Below are 18,269 nucleotides of genomic sequence, written 5' to 3'. Positions count from 1 at the left end.
GGTCGTTCGAGAATAGATTGTTCGTACATAGCATAGTGTTAGTTAGCATAGCCGTCAGCATATCCAACATTCTATCACCACTACCTCACTCGTTGAACACGGCATCGCACCGCCGTCTCTACCAGCCTTACTACAACCCACCGAGCCACGCCAGCTTCCATCGGCCCCGTTGTCGTTTTTAAGCCCCAGCGCCGAGTCAGGTTCAGTCGTGAAAGTGAAGTCGGCGTGGCTTTGCGGCTGTTTCGGGTCAATGCTGTGCTGCGCGTGCTCAGCCTTACCTATGGTCGGCTGTTGGCGGATGGCGGATCACGGGTCACGGATCGCTTGCCTCAGGCATGAAGGACAATGTGGAATGATCCAGCTTTTTCGGCCCTTGTGGGCTGGCCAGGCTGGTCTTGGGGGTGAATTGATCTGTTCAGGTGGGTGGATGAGTGAGAGCAGGCTGAGGGCGCGGACGGGACACGCTGGGCTCCATGAGGTCAGAGCATATGGATGAGGATAGAGGTGCGGGTGAAGCTTGGATCTTGCTTTGTGCTTCTGACTGCTCCTTGCTATGGGAAAACGCGGTTGACGTGTCGTAAGTACACGGTATGCACCCAGCTTATTGCATCCCATCGCGGTATACTCTGAATGCTAGGCTAAAGCAATCAAACCTCTGCTACTCGGCCATAGAAGACCAGACAGCTCGGACTCTCCTTCTACACGAACTCTCACCACCACCTCCCATCTACGCACTCGCATCCTTCAATACATCATACTGCCCATCATTGCTAACCTGCCCCTGCCGTGCTCCCGCACCGCCAGACACCGGTACGTCCTGCTGCTGCAACCCCACCCTACCAGGGTCGTTCTTCCCGCCAATCTCAGTATTGAAGCTCGCGTTCGGCGCATTCTCATCAAACCCGCCCTCGGAAATGTTCTTCCCCTTTGGCTGGAAGTTGTCCCCCATCACCGGCGCAGGGTGCGACACATACCCCGGCGCGGTGCCCGCGTTGCCACTCGAGCCCGTCGGCGCACCGCTACCTCCCGCTGCGGTGTTGTAGGTCGGTCCTTTGCCCTCGAGTCCGCTGCCGGCGTTGAGCTGTGCGCTCTCGCTCCATTCTTGGCTGGCTTGACGGGCTTCGGCGGCGGGGGCGGGGTCGAGCTGCGTGGCGCTGGAGGTGTCGGTGGTGGCGGTGTTGACAGAGCGGGACGGTTGGTCCATGGGCCCGCGAGCGTCTGCGTTGGCGGCGAAAGAGCCGCCTTCTTTCACTGATTCACCGGCGAGAGAGTCGGAGGTGACGACGCCGGGGTTTTCGTTCTTTGGGTCCTGGCGGGCTTGGGGGTCGGAGGTGACCTGGTCGATGTGTTAGATGAGGTGTGCGTTTGCAGTGATTTGGGATGCGGTACCTTTGTGCCTGCTGAAGAAGACATGGTGTTGCTCTCTTGTGTTCTTTGGAGACTGTTCTGGTTCGTATCGTTCAAGAGGTTGAGGTTGTAGAGGTAGTCGTTTGTAGTGTCGTGTGTTCAAAGGACTTTTCGAGGTTTTCACGACGCTTCAATTCAGGTACCAACTCCGGCCATTGCTCTCTGATGCTCGAATGACACCCTGTGGAACCGTTTAGGTTTGAGTTACGTCACGCAGCTTTCACGTGCCCTGCCCCACCATTCGACGTGAAGGATTGTCAGGTCAGGCACGGATATTGGTGACCAGAAACATCCAAGGAGAACCGACCCTGGGGCAGAAGACGGGATGGGTATTGAGAACATAGACACAAAGCATTCTTTACAGGCCATTGTGCAGGCCGTGAGGCGGACGATCGGACAGTCTCGAGACAGTGTACAACTCAGTGTTTTTGAACGGTTTCGTTGCTATTTACTTTTATGGCGATGCTACGCCAACGTTATCGGTGAAGATGCAATGGCAATGTCGAGTCATCGAAGTAACGTCCCTGTATGCCAGCGCTTTTAAGTCGGCATATCTGGACTCGTGATTCGTACGGAGAGCGATGCCATCAAGCCGTAGCTTTAGTTCAAGCATCAGCCCCTTCAGATCTTCTTCGTATCCGCAGGGTCAGACTTCTTCGGGTAGCCATAGTCTTTGCCCGTCGTCTGCTCCAACCCAGCCTTGTCCTTCGCATCTCTCGCGACAGCATCGTTGGGGATTCCACCGAGTCCAGACGCACCCTCACGTCCAACACCCTGCCCTTGCACATTGCCGCTCACTGGGTTTGCACGAACAGCCGAGTCGCCTGTCGCGGGGTCACGCAGCGCATCGTTGCCGTAAGAGAAGTTGCCGGTGGGCTGGCCGCCGGAGCCGACGTTGACGGTTCGCGTGTCGGCGCTGTTGAAGTCGGACTTGCCCGGTGGCTGGTCTGGGAGTGGGAGGTTGGCTTGACGCTCGTTGATGACTTGGGGCTTGTTCTGGTCGGCTTTGTCGACAATGGACTGTCGCTTAACGTCAGTATGGCATTGGCGGAACAATTGTTATAGAATGAGACTAACCTGCATAGCTGCTGCTTCTGAGCCGGCTGGGACGTTGCCGCCGTGGACGTTGGACTCTTTCGACTCTGGCTTCCTCACATCCTCCTTGGTGAGCTGGTAGGTTTCGTCGGTTCCGGACATGATGTTGTTGATTTTATGTTTCTGCGATGGTGAGCTCAGGATCTGGACAATCGGGTGATTGAGCAACTTACGAGTTGTTGTGGTAGTATCGCTCTGGTCGATGTAGTGTTGTAAGATCAAGCACAAGATGTTTCTGCAGCTCAAACACAGATTGAAGGCAAACGCGAAATTTGGAGGTCTCGTGCTTCTGGTGACGCACAGTTGATGCAACGCGCAAGGGCACGGTCCGCTGCGGGATCTAGTGCCTCATTTCGGACCTGGCGTCCGTCCATTGATTGGAATTCAGTTGGCCTCAATCAATTTCCCCGCGTTCTTAAGTAAACGGGCTGACTGCAGCTGCATCTTCATCTCTCGTCCCGACTTTGGCACGTGAACTCACCAGCAATACATCTAGCCATAGTGACCCGACGTGAACACCTCAAGGCCGTGCACCCAACAAGACTCGCCACGATTCGCTCGCCGGCACAGAGGGCATCGCTACCATGGCCGAATTCTCCACCACCAAGCTGGAGCCCGACTCCCATCTACTGCTCGATCAACCACTCCTTCGTCTACCCAACGAGCTCCTACGGAAGAACCTCAAGTCTGCCCAACGGCAGATCGAGATGACCAACAAGAATGTAACCTCCGCCATACAGGCCAGCACCAACCAGTCCCCAGCGGAAACACTGGCTTCGCTGGACTCAACACTCGCCAAAGCTCAGAACCTCAAACGAAAGCTGGAGGCTCTCCAAATAGAGGAGAATGCTCTACACAAGCAGCAAAAGTCTAGAATACAACACCTGCAAGAGTTGCACGAGATACCGAGCCTGGCGGATGTGAAATATGACCACTGGTCCCATACCCGACTGGACCGCTTACTGGTGGACTATCTCCTCCGACAAGGCTACACTGAAAGCGCCAAAGAGCTGGCCAGAGAAAAGGACATCGACTACTTAGTAGACGTAAACGTCTTCGAAGAAAGCGGCAAGATCGAAAAGAGCCTCCGAGAAGGCAAAATGCAAGACTGCCTCACCTGGTGCGTCGAGAACAAACAAGCCCTGAAGAAAATCGACAGCAACCTCGAATCCGAGCTGCGCCTCCAACAATTCATCGAACTCGCACGAAGTGGCGAAATGAAACAGCGCCTCGAAGCCATGGTCTACGCCCGCAAACACCTCGCTGGAGGCCAAGATCCCAAATTCGCCCTTCAGGCCGCCGGCCTCCTCGCCCAATCCCCCGACACCCACGTGGAACCCTACCGAACCATGTTCTCGCCCACCCGCTACACCGAAATCGCGCAGACCTTCCTCCGCACGCACCACGAGCTCTTCGCCCTGCCTTCGCAACCTCTCCTCTACATCGCCCTCTCCGCCGGCCTCTCGGCGCTGAAAACCCCGGCTTGTCACTCAGAGTACGCCCTCCAGCCTAGCACGCTGACGGGCGCGCCTGTGTGTCCGATCTGCAGCACCGAGTTGAACGAACTAGCGAGGAATGTGCCGTACGCGCATCACACGAAGAGTTTTATGGAGGAGGATCCGGTGGTGTTGCCGAATGGGCGGGTGTTTGGGCGGGAGAGGTTAAGGGTGTTGAATGAGAAGATTGGGACGGAGAAGGGGTGGGTGCGGGATCCGACGAATCAGGGGGATGGGGTTTGGGAGGTTGGGGCGGAGAGTGTGAAGAAGGTGTTTATTTCGTAGATACTAGAATTGACTGTGGCAAGCACTTGCATGTGTTCTCTATAGGACGGTTGCATTGTGCTATGAACTTGCCACACAGACCACTTCATCTCTCTTATGCAGCCTTGATACTCAGAAGTCATCTCGTTCTGAGATTCAGTGATGGACCTTCATGCCATGCACCCTTGAACCAAACACCCGGACGAGCATGATCCTCAAGACAGGTCGAGCTCTCAATCGAAGAGGGGGCGCCCTTCCGTATGTGTGAAAAGCTTCTGTGCTGTCTCCGCGTAAAGAGCACAGATCTGGAGGAGGAGCCGAAACGTGCCATCATCGTGCGTCAGCAGCATGAGCGATGGGTGCGAGTGGTATCGAGTAGTCGGTCTCAAGCACGCAGTCCATCTCCGGTGCGCGGGCGACGCACGGGACAGCCATGCTCGGTGTCTCGTCGCAGCGGGAGCCTCGAAAGAGTCCGCTGCTTTAGCCCAAAATGATTTCTTTCCACTCTTTGCGCTTGCGATCATCGTCGAAGATCGGCATCGCAGTATCAAATCCGTTCTTGTATATCTTTCCCAGTCCAGCTCTCCGCGAGACGCTCTTGATCTCATCATCACCCTCGAGTAGCAGCACATTGTAGACATACCACCTCGCCTTGCTCTGCTGCACGGGCTCGACAAAATTCCATTCTCCCATCTCGTCCTCGGAGAAGCTCTTGGATTCCGAGATGGCAATGAAGTCGTGTCCCTGGCCGCTGTCGGCTTTGCCTATCCACGACCTGTCGAGCAAAATGCTTCCAACGTGACTGTAGTTGCTGTCTAGAATGGAGAAGCGGATCAATTCTTCGGAGTCCTCGTCGATATCCCCGTCGGCTTCGAGATGAAAACGAGCCGACCACGTCCAGAATTGGAGGAAGCGTTGGTCCCCTAGGCGATCGAAACGATGGTCCACCGAAATGGAGGGTTTGCCGGGCGGTACCATGCGGACACCGAATGGATACTTGGGAATCGTCTTTTTGAATTCGTTTGACGCACGCTGTTTCATCCGGTCTTCAACAGGTCGAAGGTATGTGTCAAGATCCGACCTCGCATCATAATCCTGTAACGGACTGTCCTGACAGCGGTAGCCCCTCCAGCGGCCAGCAACAGACGTTGCCTTGTGCTCATGGAGCGCAGGGTCCCACACAAGTCTCAGATTTCCCTGGCCATCGCGAATGTACCAGATTATCCAAGTGTGGCTCAAAAGCCATTCATTCACATTACCAGATATGTCTTCAACGAAATCCCGAGAATACACCATTCGTGCGTCCTTCCAGCCGCACCACGACCAGCTAGGGAAGCTCAAGCGACCTTTCGTTGCCCTGCGCTCGGGCGAGCGGTCGGGCTGCCAGAGCAGAGCGTAGTCAAAATGACTGGACGGCAGACCAAAGACCTGCTCGCCGTTGAGCTTCCCGCAGATCTCTTTGCCGATACCGTTGAAAGCAGCCAAGATGTCATCCTCGACAGTCAACTCCCGGCTCGTGTAAAGTTTCACAGTCTCGGTGTATACTTCCACTGGCTGATCGCTGAGTTTCTTGTATTGCTGCAAAGATCCATTCAGCAGGTCCAAATACCACGCTGACTCTGGACTTTCTCCAAAGATCTGTTCCGAGAACATTGTTGATCGGCACTCGAAATACACCCTGCCATCGACGAAGACGACGCAACGCTTGGATAAGAGGCGCTCTTGGAAAGTCCAGGCGCGCATATTCCACGATGACCGGCTGATGTAGTGTTCGTAGGGATAAACGAGCATGAGTCGGAGATCATCCTTGACCTTCTCGACATGCTGTTCCGTGCGCGGCTGATATCGCGATTCAGTCGGGTGAAGAGCCACGAGTCCACAATCTGCGTCCCCACCATCAGCTGCACAAATAGTGAGAGCCGCGTGGCCGTATATAGTGTCCATGTGATCACTGTTGAGTCTCCGTATCTCGTCGTTGTCCCAGAGGATGCAGAGAGAGTCTACCCACAGATATCGGATGCCGAGCTCCTTGACCAGGTGAATTGTATCTCGGATGGTGTTTGGAAGACGGTGTTCGATTTCCCTGATCCCATTGGTCTTCTTGAGAGTTTCGACGTTGCCTATGGTGGTGTAGAAGCGTGTGACGTCTGAGCTGGACAGACCCCAAGTGTAACTCAGTGCTGCGTATTCTATGTCGACATCGGGCAAAGCAGAGAGCTTCATACATTCCAGATCGATAACACCGAAGTAGCTTTCCAGTTGAAGGTTCCGTAGACTGCTGGAGGTACTGACATTGCAATCCGGATGGCGGCTTTTGCAAAGTTGATACCATTCCTTGACCAGATGAGCCGAGGGTACCTCGATTGATGTAAGCAGCCGACCCAGGAACAGCGGCTGCGGTCCGAATGTGAGGTTTGGATAGACAAGAACAATGTGAGCTTCGTTGTCGAAGTCGTCCAGCCATACGACGCTGAGGCGTCTAGTAAGATTAATCATCAACTCGTCTCCCTCTGCCGTCATGACCTTCTTGCGTCCATCAAGCAGCCACTTGACATCACAGACAGCTTCCAGATTTAGTATACCTGTCCAGCGCGACTTAACGAACAATCGGCAAAGCGGGCATTTCACACTTCTGCCCCAGATCTGTCGTAGGGTGCCCATCGTGCGCCCGGAACGAAGTCTCTTAACGTGTTTACTCGATATTGCAAAGCTGTGGACGTCCAGATCCAAAGTCTGACAAATCTCGCACAATGGCTGAGGAACGCCATCACGTTGTCCCTCCGGCCAGAGACGCCGAACACGATCAATCTGTACCACTGGATTAGTTCATCTACTAACTGCGAGGTTGGTACCTGTTTACCAAGATCCAGCGCTTGACCACATCTCTAAGTGAAGGCTTCTGTCTGGGGCCCTTGCGTATGCGCTCAGAGTTGCTGGACAACTGTGCAGTCTCAGACTTGCGCTTCGCCAATACTGGGTTGCGTGGCTGGTCGTTCGTGGTACTGGATGCGTTGGTGATAGGAGGCCTGGCTTCAAGCCTTGGCTGGGTGAAGTCGTATTCATCCGTAGCGGCCCGATGTACGAGCGCACTTATGGACCGCAACTGGCCAGCAGTCTCAGTCAAGTGGTCCTCGCTCAAGTCCGACTGCGTCTGCACGCCGACCGGCCGCTGCTGTATCCCGGATTGGAGTAATGCGTCTACTTCATCCACAAACATTGCTGTCGGACGGCCTAGCTCCGGGGTTAACCCTTCAGCTTTACCTCGATGGACTCGCATGTGTCGTTTGACATCTTTGGCCCAAACGAACCGTCTGTGGCAAACATTGCAGGCAAATGGCTTCTGCTCATCTGGCGTATGTACGTTTTTGATGTGCTTTGCAAGCTCGCTTCGTAGACTGTACTGTTTACGCCTGAGCGAACAGTCCGGATGCTGGCAGCGGTACGCAGACTGCCCAGGACCTATTTCAATCTTCTTCACCCACTTCTCATAGGGGCTTTCTGGCGTTCGTGAGGACGGCCATGGAGCGGCATTGTGTCTTGCAGCATTCGCGGAATTGGATGATGCTGAAGATTGTGGGATCATAGACAACAAGGTACGTCCATCGTCGGATTGCTGGGGATGCAGATCAGATTCAGAGAAGTCCGAATAATCAATAACAGGAGAGTCGCTGAGTACGATGGATGCCAAGTCAGACTGTCGTGGACTTTGGTGGTGTGGCACGTCTGTATGCACCCACTGCTGCATCATCCAGTTTTATCGCACAGCTAGAGTGGAAGTCATCTCTCTCCGCCGGTAAAAAGGTCGTCGCAGTCAAGCACTCAGTCTTCCCGGTTCCAGATCGGGTGTAGGCGAGCTTAGGGGTGAGAGTCTCGTCGGTGCGTGAGGTACGGAGTACGCGTTGACACTCCTGCGTCGCCAGGACCGCTAGGAGCTATTGACTGAGGTGACTGATGCCGCCCGCTAGCTGTGGTCTAGCCCACAGCCCGCACGACCAGCTCCAGTGAGTGAGCAGGACGGCAGAGTGTGTGGAGCCAGCTGACCATCCCCCGAGCCGGCCGCCTTATGGACCCGAAAGAGTAATTCTGGCTTTATACCACCTTGAGATCCACGCATTGAGCTGAAACAATTTTCAGTAATCAATTTCGAAAGTAAATTGTTATACCATGAACTTGAACGGAATCTTTTGATTCGCATACAAATGAGAGAGCGATTACAAAACTTTACCCCGAAGGCGGTCGGCTCGGGATCGCGACTGATTTCGGTTTAACGTGGGCGGCGCTGGGCGGCCAAAACCTGCTTGCGACAAAGGCCGCCGACGTGTCAGTGCATGAGCAGTGTCCAGTAGAATTCCGCACCGCACACCCTCACGCGCAAAGCCTTGCACCACAATATCAGGTTTCGAGGACGTAAGGTATGAATGGAGGGCCGCCGGCCTCCCAACTTTTCTGTTCAACGTTCCACCCGCCATTTTGCTGGAACCTTGAAGCCGCCCAGCCGCCCGCTACGTTACGATGGTCCCGGCCATTGTGACAAAGATTGTTGCAACCACGAGTAGCACTATCTCGCCAACGTCCACTCCAACTACCTGCAGCGACTACGACGCCGTATCAGATCTCCACTCGTCGACCATTGGCTGCATTGGACTCGGTCTCACACTCATCTCACTGGTGATCGCACTGCTTCAGTTGCGTGAGCAGAGGCGTATACCGTAAGGAACAGGAATCTGTCATCTACGGGACAACTGAACATTAAGGTAGTGTCGGCTCCAGGCTTCTGTGTAACCGGGCTGATCAAGAAGAAGACCCCGAACGGACCGAAGCCACCTGGAGTGTACACATCAAAGAGATCTCGTTACCAACTAAGTCGCTGGTTAGCATGATAATGGTTGAGGCACGCTAAAGTTGTGTCGTTCAATTTGGAGGGACTGGATCATTTTCACGAACGGTCGAGGACTCTGGTGCGGCTTTGGGGACCTGGACGGCGGTCAAAACCAGGTATACAAGCTAAGCCGTGGGAGTTCATTCGAGCCTCGCAAAAGACGACTGAGTCACAGCGGAGGGAACCGCGTGATGTAGTGCTATATGAAGGTCCATGAACATACAAACAAAAGTCGAACAACACCAGCTATGCACCGTACATGCCACAAATCCAACACCTTCGCTAAGTCGCTCTCCATCATCATCAATCATTTCTGCACATGTATCATCAACATTCATTCTGTCGTTTATCAGTTTAGCCTTTAGGCAGCGCTGCAAAGCTCCCCATCTCTTCAGACGTGGATTTTGCCCGCCTTTTCCTCTTCCTTCTTATCTTGGTAGATCTTGTCCCAGGCCGCTTTGGGATCCCAGTCTTTTGGCATGTTCCAGACCGTACCCTTCTCTGGTGTGTCGCCTGCCCATTCAATGACGGGATTTACCAGTCGGCCAATCCCCGGGTTTTTGAGCTCATCACGAGTTACCAAGAGGTCGCTGGCATCATCCAGCCATTTGTCCCAGGTCTTCGTCTGAGGGGCAGCGGGGCTGGAGCCGTTCCGGACCCAGGTGGTGCCTTTGGCGAGGACTATCGCTTTCCATAACGCTTCTGTGAAGGTTTTGTTCTCGGGACCGCCGACGACGCTTTGCTCTCTTATAACGTAGCACGACAGGTCCCAATGAGACCGAGCTGGCAAGGCCGCCGCAGCCCAATGCGCGGCATTAATGATGCCGTATGATGCGGCCCAGGCGAACTGCAACTGGAGTTTCGCGTTGGCCAGGAAGATAATGCCGAGCATCAGGATGAGAGTCGCCAGCAAAGAGATGATGCGGTACACTGCGGGGCTTTTGATGGTGTACTTAATCTCTTCCGGCGCAAAGTAAAGCTCTCTGGCGACTTCGTCGTCACACTTGACGACAAGGAAGCTGCCATTGGGGTAGCGGATCACAAGGTCGCCGGCGTCGTCTGGTGCATTTCCTGTTGGGCGCTTTGCAAGTCGGAGTGTCCACTTGTTGGCTATTCCAATAAGAGTCGATAGGAACGAAAGGAGGAGAGTCGCGAGCATGGAGTACCCATCACCGAGCACGAACGACGTTATGAAGAGCGATACCGAGAGGAAAAACCCAGTCAAAGTCACCCAGGTCAGCGGCCCTGTAGCCTTGGCCTTGACCGGTGGAGGGTCGTAATTGGCGGATTCTCTTGCTGACGTCTGTATGCCGCGAAATATTGTGTCAAGGCGGTCCGCCGGCTTGGGTTCCTGCTTCTTAGTGACCTCGACGCAGCGGACCTCGAACAGTGAAAGCTCTTCGCCGAGAAGGATGTTCGCTACGTGATGGACGTGCTCCTTGGCGTTGCCGGTGTGTACGCTGGTAACCCATGCCTTCCTGGACGGTAGGTCTGTCGGACGATTCGGCGGTAGCAAGGCCTGTGGTGCTGGAAGTAGGCGTGGAAGATAGAATAGGCGCGAGAGGGCAGAGACCTGAGCGTTCGCAACAACTGAAGACTCTCCCAGGACAGCTAGGAAGCCGACTATGTCGAGCTGAAAGTTGTAGAAGCCAGCTCCATTTCCCCAGAGCATCTGCCAGTTCGGCGGAGGAGCGATCGTGGTATTCGCAGCGTTGCCGCTCATTATGGGGCCGGTAAGGTAGATCTCGTATGCTTAAGTTGTCGTACGGTTGTGGTAAAGTCAACGAGATGGAGTTGGTAGACGAGATGGATCACCAGCATGGCCTACTTATCCACTGGGCTGTGGGAGGCAACAAGGCTCGACAACCATCTCATACGAAACCTCAGGACGAAGCCCTCGAGGGCTCGGAAGACTGCATTCGCGCCAATATGCAGGACGTTCGCTAAGCCCCCCGCTGCTCGTCGACGACTCGCCGACGCGGAAGCGATCGCGGTTTCGGTCTCCTGATGAACAGGCCGCAGCCTCGTCCTCCCAAGTGGTAGTATGCGTCGAAGAGGTCTGCCACTCCAACTTAGGCATGTGGCGCGTTTGGTCTCGAAGTCCCAGTTGTCGTGGAAGAGAAGCAAAAAGTCCCTCGGGAGCTGCGGCAGATGGTCTGAGAAGGCTCCCATTGGCTCGCTAGGAGAGCCTGTTGATTATCTGGCGGTCTTGGGGTCGACCTTCAACAACATCTCGTGTCAGCTTCTTGATTTCACAGTCGCCAACACGATTGTGCTGGATTTAATCACAGGAGCGGTTTCGATTGCTCACAAAGTCGCACAGAGTGGCAGGAGCCCGATTGACGCCTGGTCGAATCACGTCTTACAGCCTTCTACCGCTGCCCAAGCCTCGTGCGCGCTGCGCCTCGTTGGACCGATGTCTCTGTGACTCTCCTGCCTGGCCCCGCAAGAACGTGTGCGAATGCCAGCATAGTCAGTACTGCCATTGACTCAGTACTTGAGCTCCGAGAAATCAGCATGTGCGGCACCCCTGTGCCGTTGAGAAAGCTAGAGGGATAACCATCAGGACTCAGCCCTTCTCCTCAGGTATAACACAACCTGGGCCACTGAGGCCACAAGAATCACGAGGCTGTTGAAGCAATTGTTAAGGGCTCTCATCCACACGAGTGGCACGAGCATTGCGCGCAAACAGTCAGTCTCTCGTTGTCAATTCCGTCTCTGCATTCACGCTCGCCTGCCGCCGATCCTAATCGATGCATGACCAGATCCACGCATATCGGGCCAACCATGAATGGTTTCTCGAGTCACAGATGTCGCAAACAACTCATGACCTCGTTGTCATGTTCAAGGAGAAGGTATATCAACCTGTTTCGTTCGCCCAACTCTTGAAGCCTAAAACAGACGCTCTAGCCCTGCTTCCGTATACATTTGGGAACGCAACTTCTCATTCGCGGAGCCCACATCCGATAAGACGTGCTAATTTCAGGCCAGCTCAAACGAAGAAAACCGCGTGGAAAAGCCAGTGAACCTGACGTGAACGGCGTGAACTCGTTGCAGAAAGACGTCTCTATGCGCAGCGAGGAGTCTGAGCCGCGACGGTCCTTCACCGACCCCGTGCGCACGTCGATCGACAGCATGTCACATTCAAACCGACCGGGCAGTCGAGATCCAAACTCAAATTTCCAGGCTGACAGGGCTACCCGCAGCTCCTCAGAGTGGCGGAGAGATGCTTTGACCACACTGGCACGTAACATGGACATGAATATGCAGGCGCCACAATACCGAAGGCAACGCCAAGCGCTGCTACGTACTGAGCAGTCCGAAGCATGGTACGCAAAGGCTAAGTCAGCTGCCTCGCAAAGCGAACTGGAAGCCGGGAAGATTATTGTCAAGGTCCGCGAGCACGAACGTAGAGATCCGAATCTGTTTGGAAACCTGCCTAGTGAGGCTGTTCCGGACGTGCAATCGCGGGACATGGGTGGCCGGTTCCTTGTGAATCTGGACCGCATCAACATGAGCGCCATCTGCGCTATTGCGCAGCGGATGCCGAAAGGTGCTCACCAGCATCTGCACTTCAACTCTGAAATTCCGCCGGATGTTCTCTTCCCTCACGCGAGGAGTCCAGACGTGCAAGACACGATGTTCATTCGCAGCACCGTACCTCTGACGGGACCTGAAAACTTCAGAGACTGTGAGATCGTCTTCAACGTCTTCCCGAAATATATGATCTCAGCGGACTGCTTCTCTCCGTCCTATAATCCTAATGCCAAGGACCCTAACAATTGTCCGTGGATGTTGTGGAGGGTATTCCGTGAGGCATTTCCTGAGCGCATGGCACCTGCTGGACCTGACAACCTCGATGCCGCCGAACGATGGGCGCGCTCGAAGATGGTCATCAGTGTCGAACATACGTACGGAGACAGGACTACCCACAACAGCTCCTGGGCATGCTTCAACCAAAGCACGCGAGCTTTCAAGGGTTTGGTTGGCTACGAAGGCGTCTATCGTTGGTACATTGGCCATGCAATCGACAGCATGATTAAGGACAAGGTCATGTACGCTGAGCTACGACCTATGCTACTCGATAAGGCAATACCATCAAATGACGGACTTCGCAAGCTCGACTTGAAAGAACAAATGAGCATCATCTGCGAAGAGATTGTCAAGAAGCGGAAGGAGCTGGAGGCCAGAAACGAGCTCGACAAGTTCCCTTTCGGCATCAAGATCATCTATTGTACGCCGCGAAGCATACCACTTGCGAAGATGAAGACCGAACTCGAAGACTGTATTCAACTCAAGCTCCAGTTCCCAGACTTGATCTGCGGTTTCGACCTGGTCGGCGCAGAAGACCGTCCGAACTGCATCAAATTCTATGCCGACCTCCTCCTCGCTTTCCAACAAACATGCAAGGAACTAGACATCAGCATTCCCTTCATGTTCCATGCTGGTGAGACACTCATCGACACCGGCGGCTCCTCCGACCCTGAGAACAGCAACCTATACGACTCCCTCCTCCTCAACGCCAAGCGCATCGGTCACGGCTACGCCCTCCTCAAACACCCCCACCTCGTGGAGAAGTACAAGCAGCAGAACATCTGCCTCGAACTCTGCCCCATCTCCAACGAGCTCCTCCATCTCTGCGGCAATGCCCGCGAACATCCTTACCCGCAACTCCTCGCTGCAGGCTTGCACTGTACCCTAAACGCCGACAACCCTTCCCTTTTCAGGTACGCTTATTCCTCCCTATTTCCTTCTATTGACGAGACAGCTGAACATCACGCGCTAACAGAGGCGCTTCAACCGTCAGCTCATCCCTCTCCTACGAGTTCTACCAAGTCATGGTCGGCGACCCGCGCATGAACATCCATGGCTGGAAGCAGTTGGCTGAGTGGAGCTTGGAGCATAGCTGTTTGAGTTCCGAGGAGATTTACCATGCAAAGGCGATCTACGCTCGTGAGTGGGAGGCGTTCTGTCAGTGGGTGGTGGATGAGTATGGTGGGTATGTTAGTACTCTTGATGATTTGCCTTGATGGCTATTGCCCACTGAGGCATTACGACTATTCTACTGGATTGACCTTTTTATTTTGGCGGAGCTACTGGCTGCTACGAGGAATCCAGTGGCTCTCGATGGCCTTGCGGTCCGAGGAGACAGACAGCTCTGCTGATCCATATAGTGGGTTTTCAATCTACTTGGTGCAATTGTTTTCCTTGTACATATTGCTACGATTTCCTCAGACGATCATGAAATTAAAACCTCCCCGTGCCCCAGTCTTGCAATTGCACTAACGGACTGCTTCAGCCAACCATTACACCAAGATACCAATATGACCATCTCGTCCTCGTCCCAAGGCAGCTCATATTTCCCCGTCTCGAGACTTCCAACCCCCGCAGTTCACCCCTCCTGCGTACGACATGCAAACACGCTTCGAGCTTAGCCACTTGTGATACCGGTCTGTCACCTATCAACCAGGCAAGATGCTGCTACATGGCTGCGCCGTCATCGAGGCAGCACAAACATGCCAAATACTCGCCTCGCTGAGTCCTACAATGATGATGCTGCTGCATATTTCTACTCGGCAAACAAGCAATGCAACACACGCACTTACAACACTGAAGAGCCACATAAGAATCACGACGACTGCATTCACCGACGTGCGTATACTGCTGACGAAGAGCCATAGAGATGGTGTCGCTTCTCCCACGAATCTTATTGCTTGCTATCCCACTGCTCCTGCAGCTTGTACCACAATGCTCGGCCTTGCGTATACCGGCCTTCACTACCCCTTCCGTCGATGCTCTCGAGTCTACCGGACTACGTCGTCTGCTCACCGCTAGCCCAGCCGAGCTCACGACTCTCGACCTTCGTCCATGAGCCGAGAGCACGTCATCTGCTGACTGCGCTCAGTTGGCCAAAGACCTTACGTCGGACCCTCAGGAATACGCTATAGCGTGTGCGCATGAGTTCGGCACGCAATTCCCGCCATATACGCACACAATCGGCGAGGAGCCTTCCTCGACATGACGGTCGAGCCGGAATACGATGACCTTCGTGACGTTCACGACGAGAGTCTCGTCCACCCGTCCAGCGCCCACGACCGTCGTTGTACCGCCACCTCCACCGACAGGCAGTGCTGCACCACCGCGAGCACCGGCATCAGCACCAGCGCAACATCACAGCAGGTTGGGCCACGGATCAGGTATCGGAGCCGGTATAGCCGCCATAGCCGTCTTCGCAGCCATCGGCGGAGGCCTGTACTTCACTCGCAAGAAGTGGCTGCCCAAGGCTAAGGAGGCCTGGCGAAAGCACAAGCCCAATAGCAATAGCAAGAAACACTACTCTGACGAGGTGTTTGAGCGGCAGAGCGGTCTCGACTGGCCCGTCCTCGGGTTTGACGACTGCCGAGATGAGCGAAGCGCCCGAAGAAGACCAATACGGCCAGACTGAGATGGCATTTGCAGAACAACCGGTTGGGAGGAAGCAGTATTACTTCACGAATCCTGATCCGCCGAGGGTTTCGGGCGCGCAGACACCGTTGCGGACCGGACAAGATGGCTATCTCGGCAGTGTGCCAGATTCGAGCTCGTCTCAGGGCAAGCCCGGTTTCGCAGACTGTCAAGCCGATGCGTATAACCAGCATTCTGCCGCCATCCGTGAGTCCGCCAGGGAGTTCGATCAGCTAGATGGTGGCTCATACCATCGAAACCAATACACTCTTGGTCAAAGCGTCCGCGACGACCGTAACAGCCTTCCCTCGCAACACAGCGGCTTCCGTGGTGAGCCCGGCCGTACATCCTTTGATAGAGCCTCGGACGCTCCTTTCTACTTCGACGAAGAGGAAGACGAAGGTCCTGCTGCACCGACGCACGCCCACTTCCTGGGTAACCGCAAGAAAGGGCTGCCAGGGCAATACAGCGACGGGCTCGATGTGCAGAGCCAAAGCGGTCGTCCACTGAGCGGGGCGTCTAGGTTCAGAGACGATGTTAGAGACGATGATGAAGGCGTCCACGCTCCACCGCACCTCGTGCATTCGACGATTCCGCCCCAATCGAGTAATGTGCGGGGTTATTCGACATTTGGTGTGCAGCCGCTCACGCAGTAGAGAGGCGGCAGCGACTGGAGGTGATGTGGTCAGCATGGCAAGAGATTCCTTCCACATGCAGGGCAGGATTTCGGCTGGCAGTCGCAAGCGTAGGTGTGATTTGGTTTATGGCACGGGCAAAGTTGCCTCTTCAACGACGGTCGTTGAAGCCATAAGTATAAATTCAAAGCCAATATTCTCGCATTTGCTCGAGGTTGATAGCCATCATATCCTCGCCCTCAGCGGCGCAAGCCCAAACGTCCGCCAGAGCTCGCGCACATCGTAGGACCGTCCCAAGGTTTCCATACTCCGCGGCAGAGCTCTAATATTCTCCTCTGTCATCAACTCATACACCCACTTCGCCTGTGGTGAAGGCTCTGGGTCCTCCTTATCCCCATCCTTGTCCTCTGCGTCGGCCGCCCAACCGGCGAATAGAGCCCACCAGTCGTACACAAAACCATCTGTTACCATCCACCTTTCGCCTCGACCTTTCTCCCACTTCTCACAAACCGCCAACACCACCCTTGCGACGTCCTGGCCATGAATCATATGCAGACTCCCCTTCCCCTTGACATCCTCCTTTGTCTTCGCTACTCTTCCGACGTAGTTGCGTATCTGACGCTCGCCTCCCCATAATCCAGCAAGATTGAGTACGCAGCCGTCCAGCCCCAACAACTCATCCTCCGCAATTGCGCGAGAGTTGTCGGTGTTGTAAGACGAGTGCCGGTCTACCCATCCCGGCGCTGCGCCTGACCAGATACCCGTGCTACCGAGCTGGATGAACCGTACACCCTTGCCCTTGAACGCGTGCTGGTAGCCGTTGACTAGAGTTTTACTCTGGCCTTCGCCGGTGAGAGGGAATGTGATGAGGACGTGCTTAGCCAGCGGGAGGTCTGAGAACTGGTTCTTGTCCTTGCTGATCGAGTCCTGTTCCGGGTCGAAGGACCATTTGATCGTCTTCGCGCCTGCTACTTCGCGGCCGTCACGGGTAGTGGCTACGAAGGAGAGGTTGCGAGCGCGGAGGATGGGGATGAGGAAGGTGGACGTCCAGCCGGCGCCGAGGATGAGGATGTGGTGTTCTTGCATCTTGTCTAGGGGTATGAAGGATGAGATGTCGTTAACCTACCGTTGCTGTCAGGTTGGACAGGAGGAGCCCTTTTGTATTCTATCTTTATATCTACGTCACGACTTCCTTATGGCTGTTCCTGCATCAACTCCATTTCTCCTCAAAGCTTAAGAGTGGGGTCAAGCAACCCTAAGCGTACCTCACCTCACCTCCTCCAGCTCGCCCATACCACAGACACCTCACCGCGGAGCCAACACAACCCACAATGGCAATAACAGACACCGTCAAAGACGCCGTCGGCCTCGGCGACAGCGGTCCCAAAACCCGTTCGTTCCTCCCCGTCTCCTACTCTCCACCACCACCGCCACTAACCGCACCTTCAGAAGCCACCCGCGCCGAAATGTCCGCTGCCCGCCTCCCCCTCGCCTACAGAGATACCTGCGCCCACCTTCTCATACCGCTGAACAAATGCCGATACGAGAACTACTACATGCCCTTCCGGTGCGTGGATGAGAGACATGGGTATGAGAAGTGCCAGTATGAGGAGTTTCTGCTGCGGGTCAAGAAGATGGATGAGATGCGGGAGGCGAAGGGTGGGGAGAGGAGTAATTGAGGGCTTATGCGAAGGTGGGGTGAGGGTGGTGGGTTGTGAGGAGGAAGGCATTTCTGCTGGGAGGGCGACCCAAGGCACGAATGGCGGGAGAAAGAGTAGCAGAGAGGCTTGAAGATACTCATGTTTTCTTTGACGGGCGGGCTATCTGATGCTAGAGCTGGAGCTGAGGGCTATTGTATATACTGCAAGTCGAAGAAGAAGCAAGTCCAGCCCTGCTCGCTACAATGTCCCATGCTCAATGCTCAATGCTCTGCCCGCTCGTCAATACGCATTTCGCCGCAGCACCCAATACTTGGAGACGCCAGGTCGAAGTCTTGCTGATTCCCGGTGAGGGTACTTCCAGCGAGATCCAGACCAAGCATTTCTTGCT

General features: G+C 54.8%; 9 protein-coding genes across 9 annotated transcripts; 4 read left to right on the top strand and 5 right to left on the bottom strand.

Moving 5' to 3' along the window:
- Window positions 1–727: 727 nt before the first annotated feature.
- LTR77_005029 (uncharacterized protein) lies at window positions 728–1,413 on the bottom strand (the record flags this gene model as incomplete). The annotated part of the gene is made up of 2 exons (XM_064802278.1): window positions 728–1,336; window positions 1,390–1,413. The coding sequence occupies 2 exons, from the start codon at window positions 1,411–1,413 to the stop codon at window positions 728–730; spliced, it is 633 nt and encodes a 210-aa protein (XP_064659639.1).
- Window positions 1,414–2,028: 615 nt separating this feature from the next.
- Window positions 2,029–2,604, bottom strand: LTR77_005028 (uncharacterized protein; the record flags this gene model as incomplete). Its single annotated transcript, XM_064802277.1, has 2 exons — window positions 2,029–2,427; window positions 2,485–2,604. The coding sequence occupies 2 exons, from the start codon at window positions 2,602–2,604 to the stop codon at window positions 2,029–2,031; spliced, it is 519 nt and encodes a 172-aa protein (XP_064659638.1).
- A 482-nt stretch (window positions 2,605–3,086) lies between these two features.
- On the top strand, window positions 3,087–4,283 carry FYV10 (GID complex subunit containing RING finger motif; the record flags this gene model as incomplete). Its single annotated transcript, XM_064802276.1, has 1 exon — window positions 3,087–4,283. The coding sequence occupies one exon, from the start codon at window positions 3,087–3,089 to the stop codon at window positions 4,281–4,283; it is 1,197 nt and encodes a 398-aa protein (XP_064659637.1).
- Window positions 4,284–4,742: 459 nt separating this feature from the next.
- LTR77_005026 (uncharacterized protein) lies at window positions 4,743–7,479 on the bottom strand (the record flags this gene model as incomplete). Its single annotated transcript, XM_064802275.1, has 2 exons — window positions 4,743–7,070; window positions 7,123–7,479. The coding sequence occupies 2 exons, from the start codon at window positions 7,477–7,479 to the stop codon at window positions 4,743–4,745; spliced, it is 2,685 nt and encodes an 894-aa protein (XP_064659636.1).
- A 2,053-nt stretch (window positions 7,480–9,532) lies between these two features.
- LTR77_005025 (uncharacterized protein) lies at window positions 9,533–10,864 on the bottom strand (the record flags this gene model as incomplete). Its single annotated transcript, XM_064802274.1, has 2 exons — window positions 9,533–10,660; window positions 10,715–10,864. 2 exons carry the CDS (start codon window positions 10,862–10,864, stop codon window positions 9,533–9,535), a joined length of 1,278 nt encoding a protein of 425 aa, XP_064659635.1.
- Window positions 10,865–11,894: 1,030 nt separating this feature from the next.
- On the top strand, window positions 11,895–14,171 carry LTR77_005024 (uncharacterized protein; the record flags this gene model as incomplete). The annotated part of the gene is made up of 3 exons (XM_064802273.1): window positions 11,895–11,996; window positions 12,133–13,868; window positions 13,931–14,171. 3 exons carry the CDS (start codon window positions 11,895–11,897, stop codon window positions 14,169–14,171), a joined length of 2,079 nt encoding a protein of 692 aa, XP_064659634.1.
- A 988-nt stretch (window positions 14,172–15,159) lies between these two features.
- LTR77_005023 (uncharacterized protein) lies at window positions 15,160–16,241 on the top strand (the record flags this gene model as incomplete). The annotated part of the gene is made up of 2 exons (XM_064802272.1): window positions 15,160–15,350; window positions 15,497–16,241. 2 exons carry the CDS (start codon window positions 15,160–15,162, stop codon window positions 16,239–16,241), a joined length of 936 nt encoding a protein of 311 aa, XP_064659633.1.
- Window positions 16,242–16,445: 204 nt separating this feature from the next.
- LTR77_005022 (uncharacterized protein) lies at window positions 16,446–17,306 on the bottom strand (the record flags this gene model as incomplete). The annotated part of the gene is made up of 1 exon (XM_064802271.1): window positions 16,446–17,306. One exon carries the CDS (start codon window positions 17,304–17,306, stop codon window positions 16,446–16,448), a length of 861 nt encoding a protein of 286 aa, XP_064659632.1.
- A 245-nt stretch (window positions 17,307–17,551) lies between these two features.
- On the top strand, window positions 17,552–17,899 carry LTR77_005021 (uncharacterized protein; the record flags this gene model as incomplete). The annotated part of the gene is made up of 1 exon (XM_064802270.1): window positions 17,552–17,899. One exon carries the CDS (start codon window positions 17,552–17,554, stop codon window positions 17,897–17,899), a length of 348 nt encoding a protein of 115 aa, XP_064659631.1.
- Window positions 17,900–18,269: the final 370 nt, after the last annotated feature.

Source organism: Saxophila tyrrhenica, assembly GCF_035928015.1.
Source record: "Saxophila tyrrhenica strain CCFEE 5935 chromosome Unknown scaffold_7, whole genome shotgun sequence".
In the NCBI taxonomy this organism is placed as follows: domain Eukaryota; kingdom Fungi; phylum Ascomycota; class Dothideomycetes; order Mycosphaerellales; family Extremaceae; genus Saxophila; species Saxophila tyrrhenica.
The sequence above is the reverse complement of the archived record's forward strand: the minus strand, read 5'-3'. Positions and strand labels throughout refer to the sequence as shown.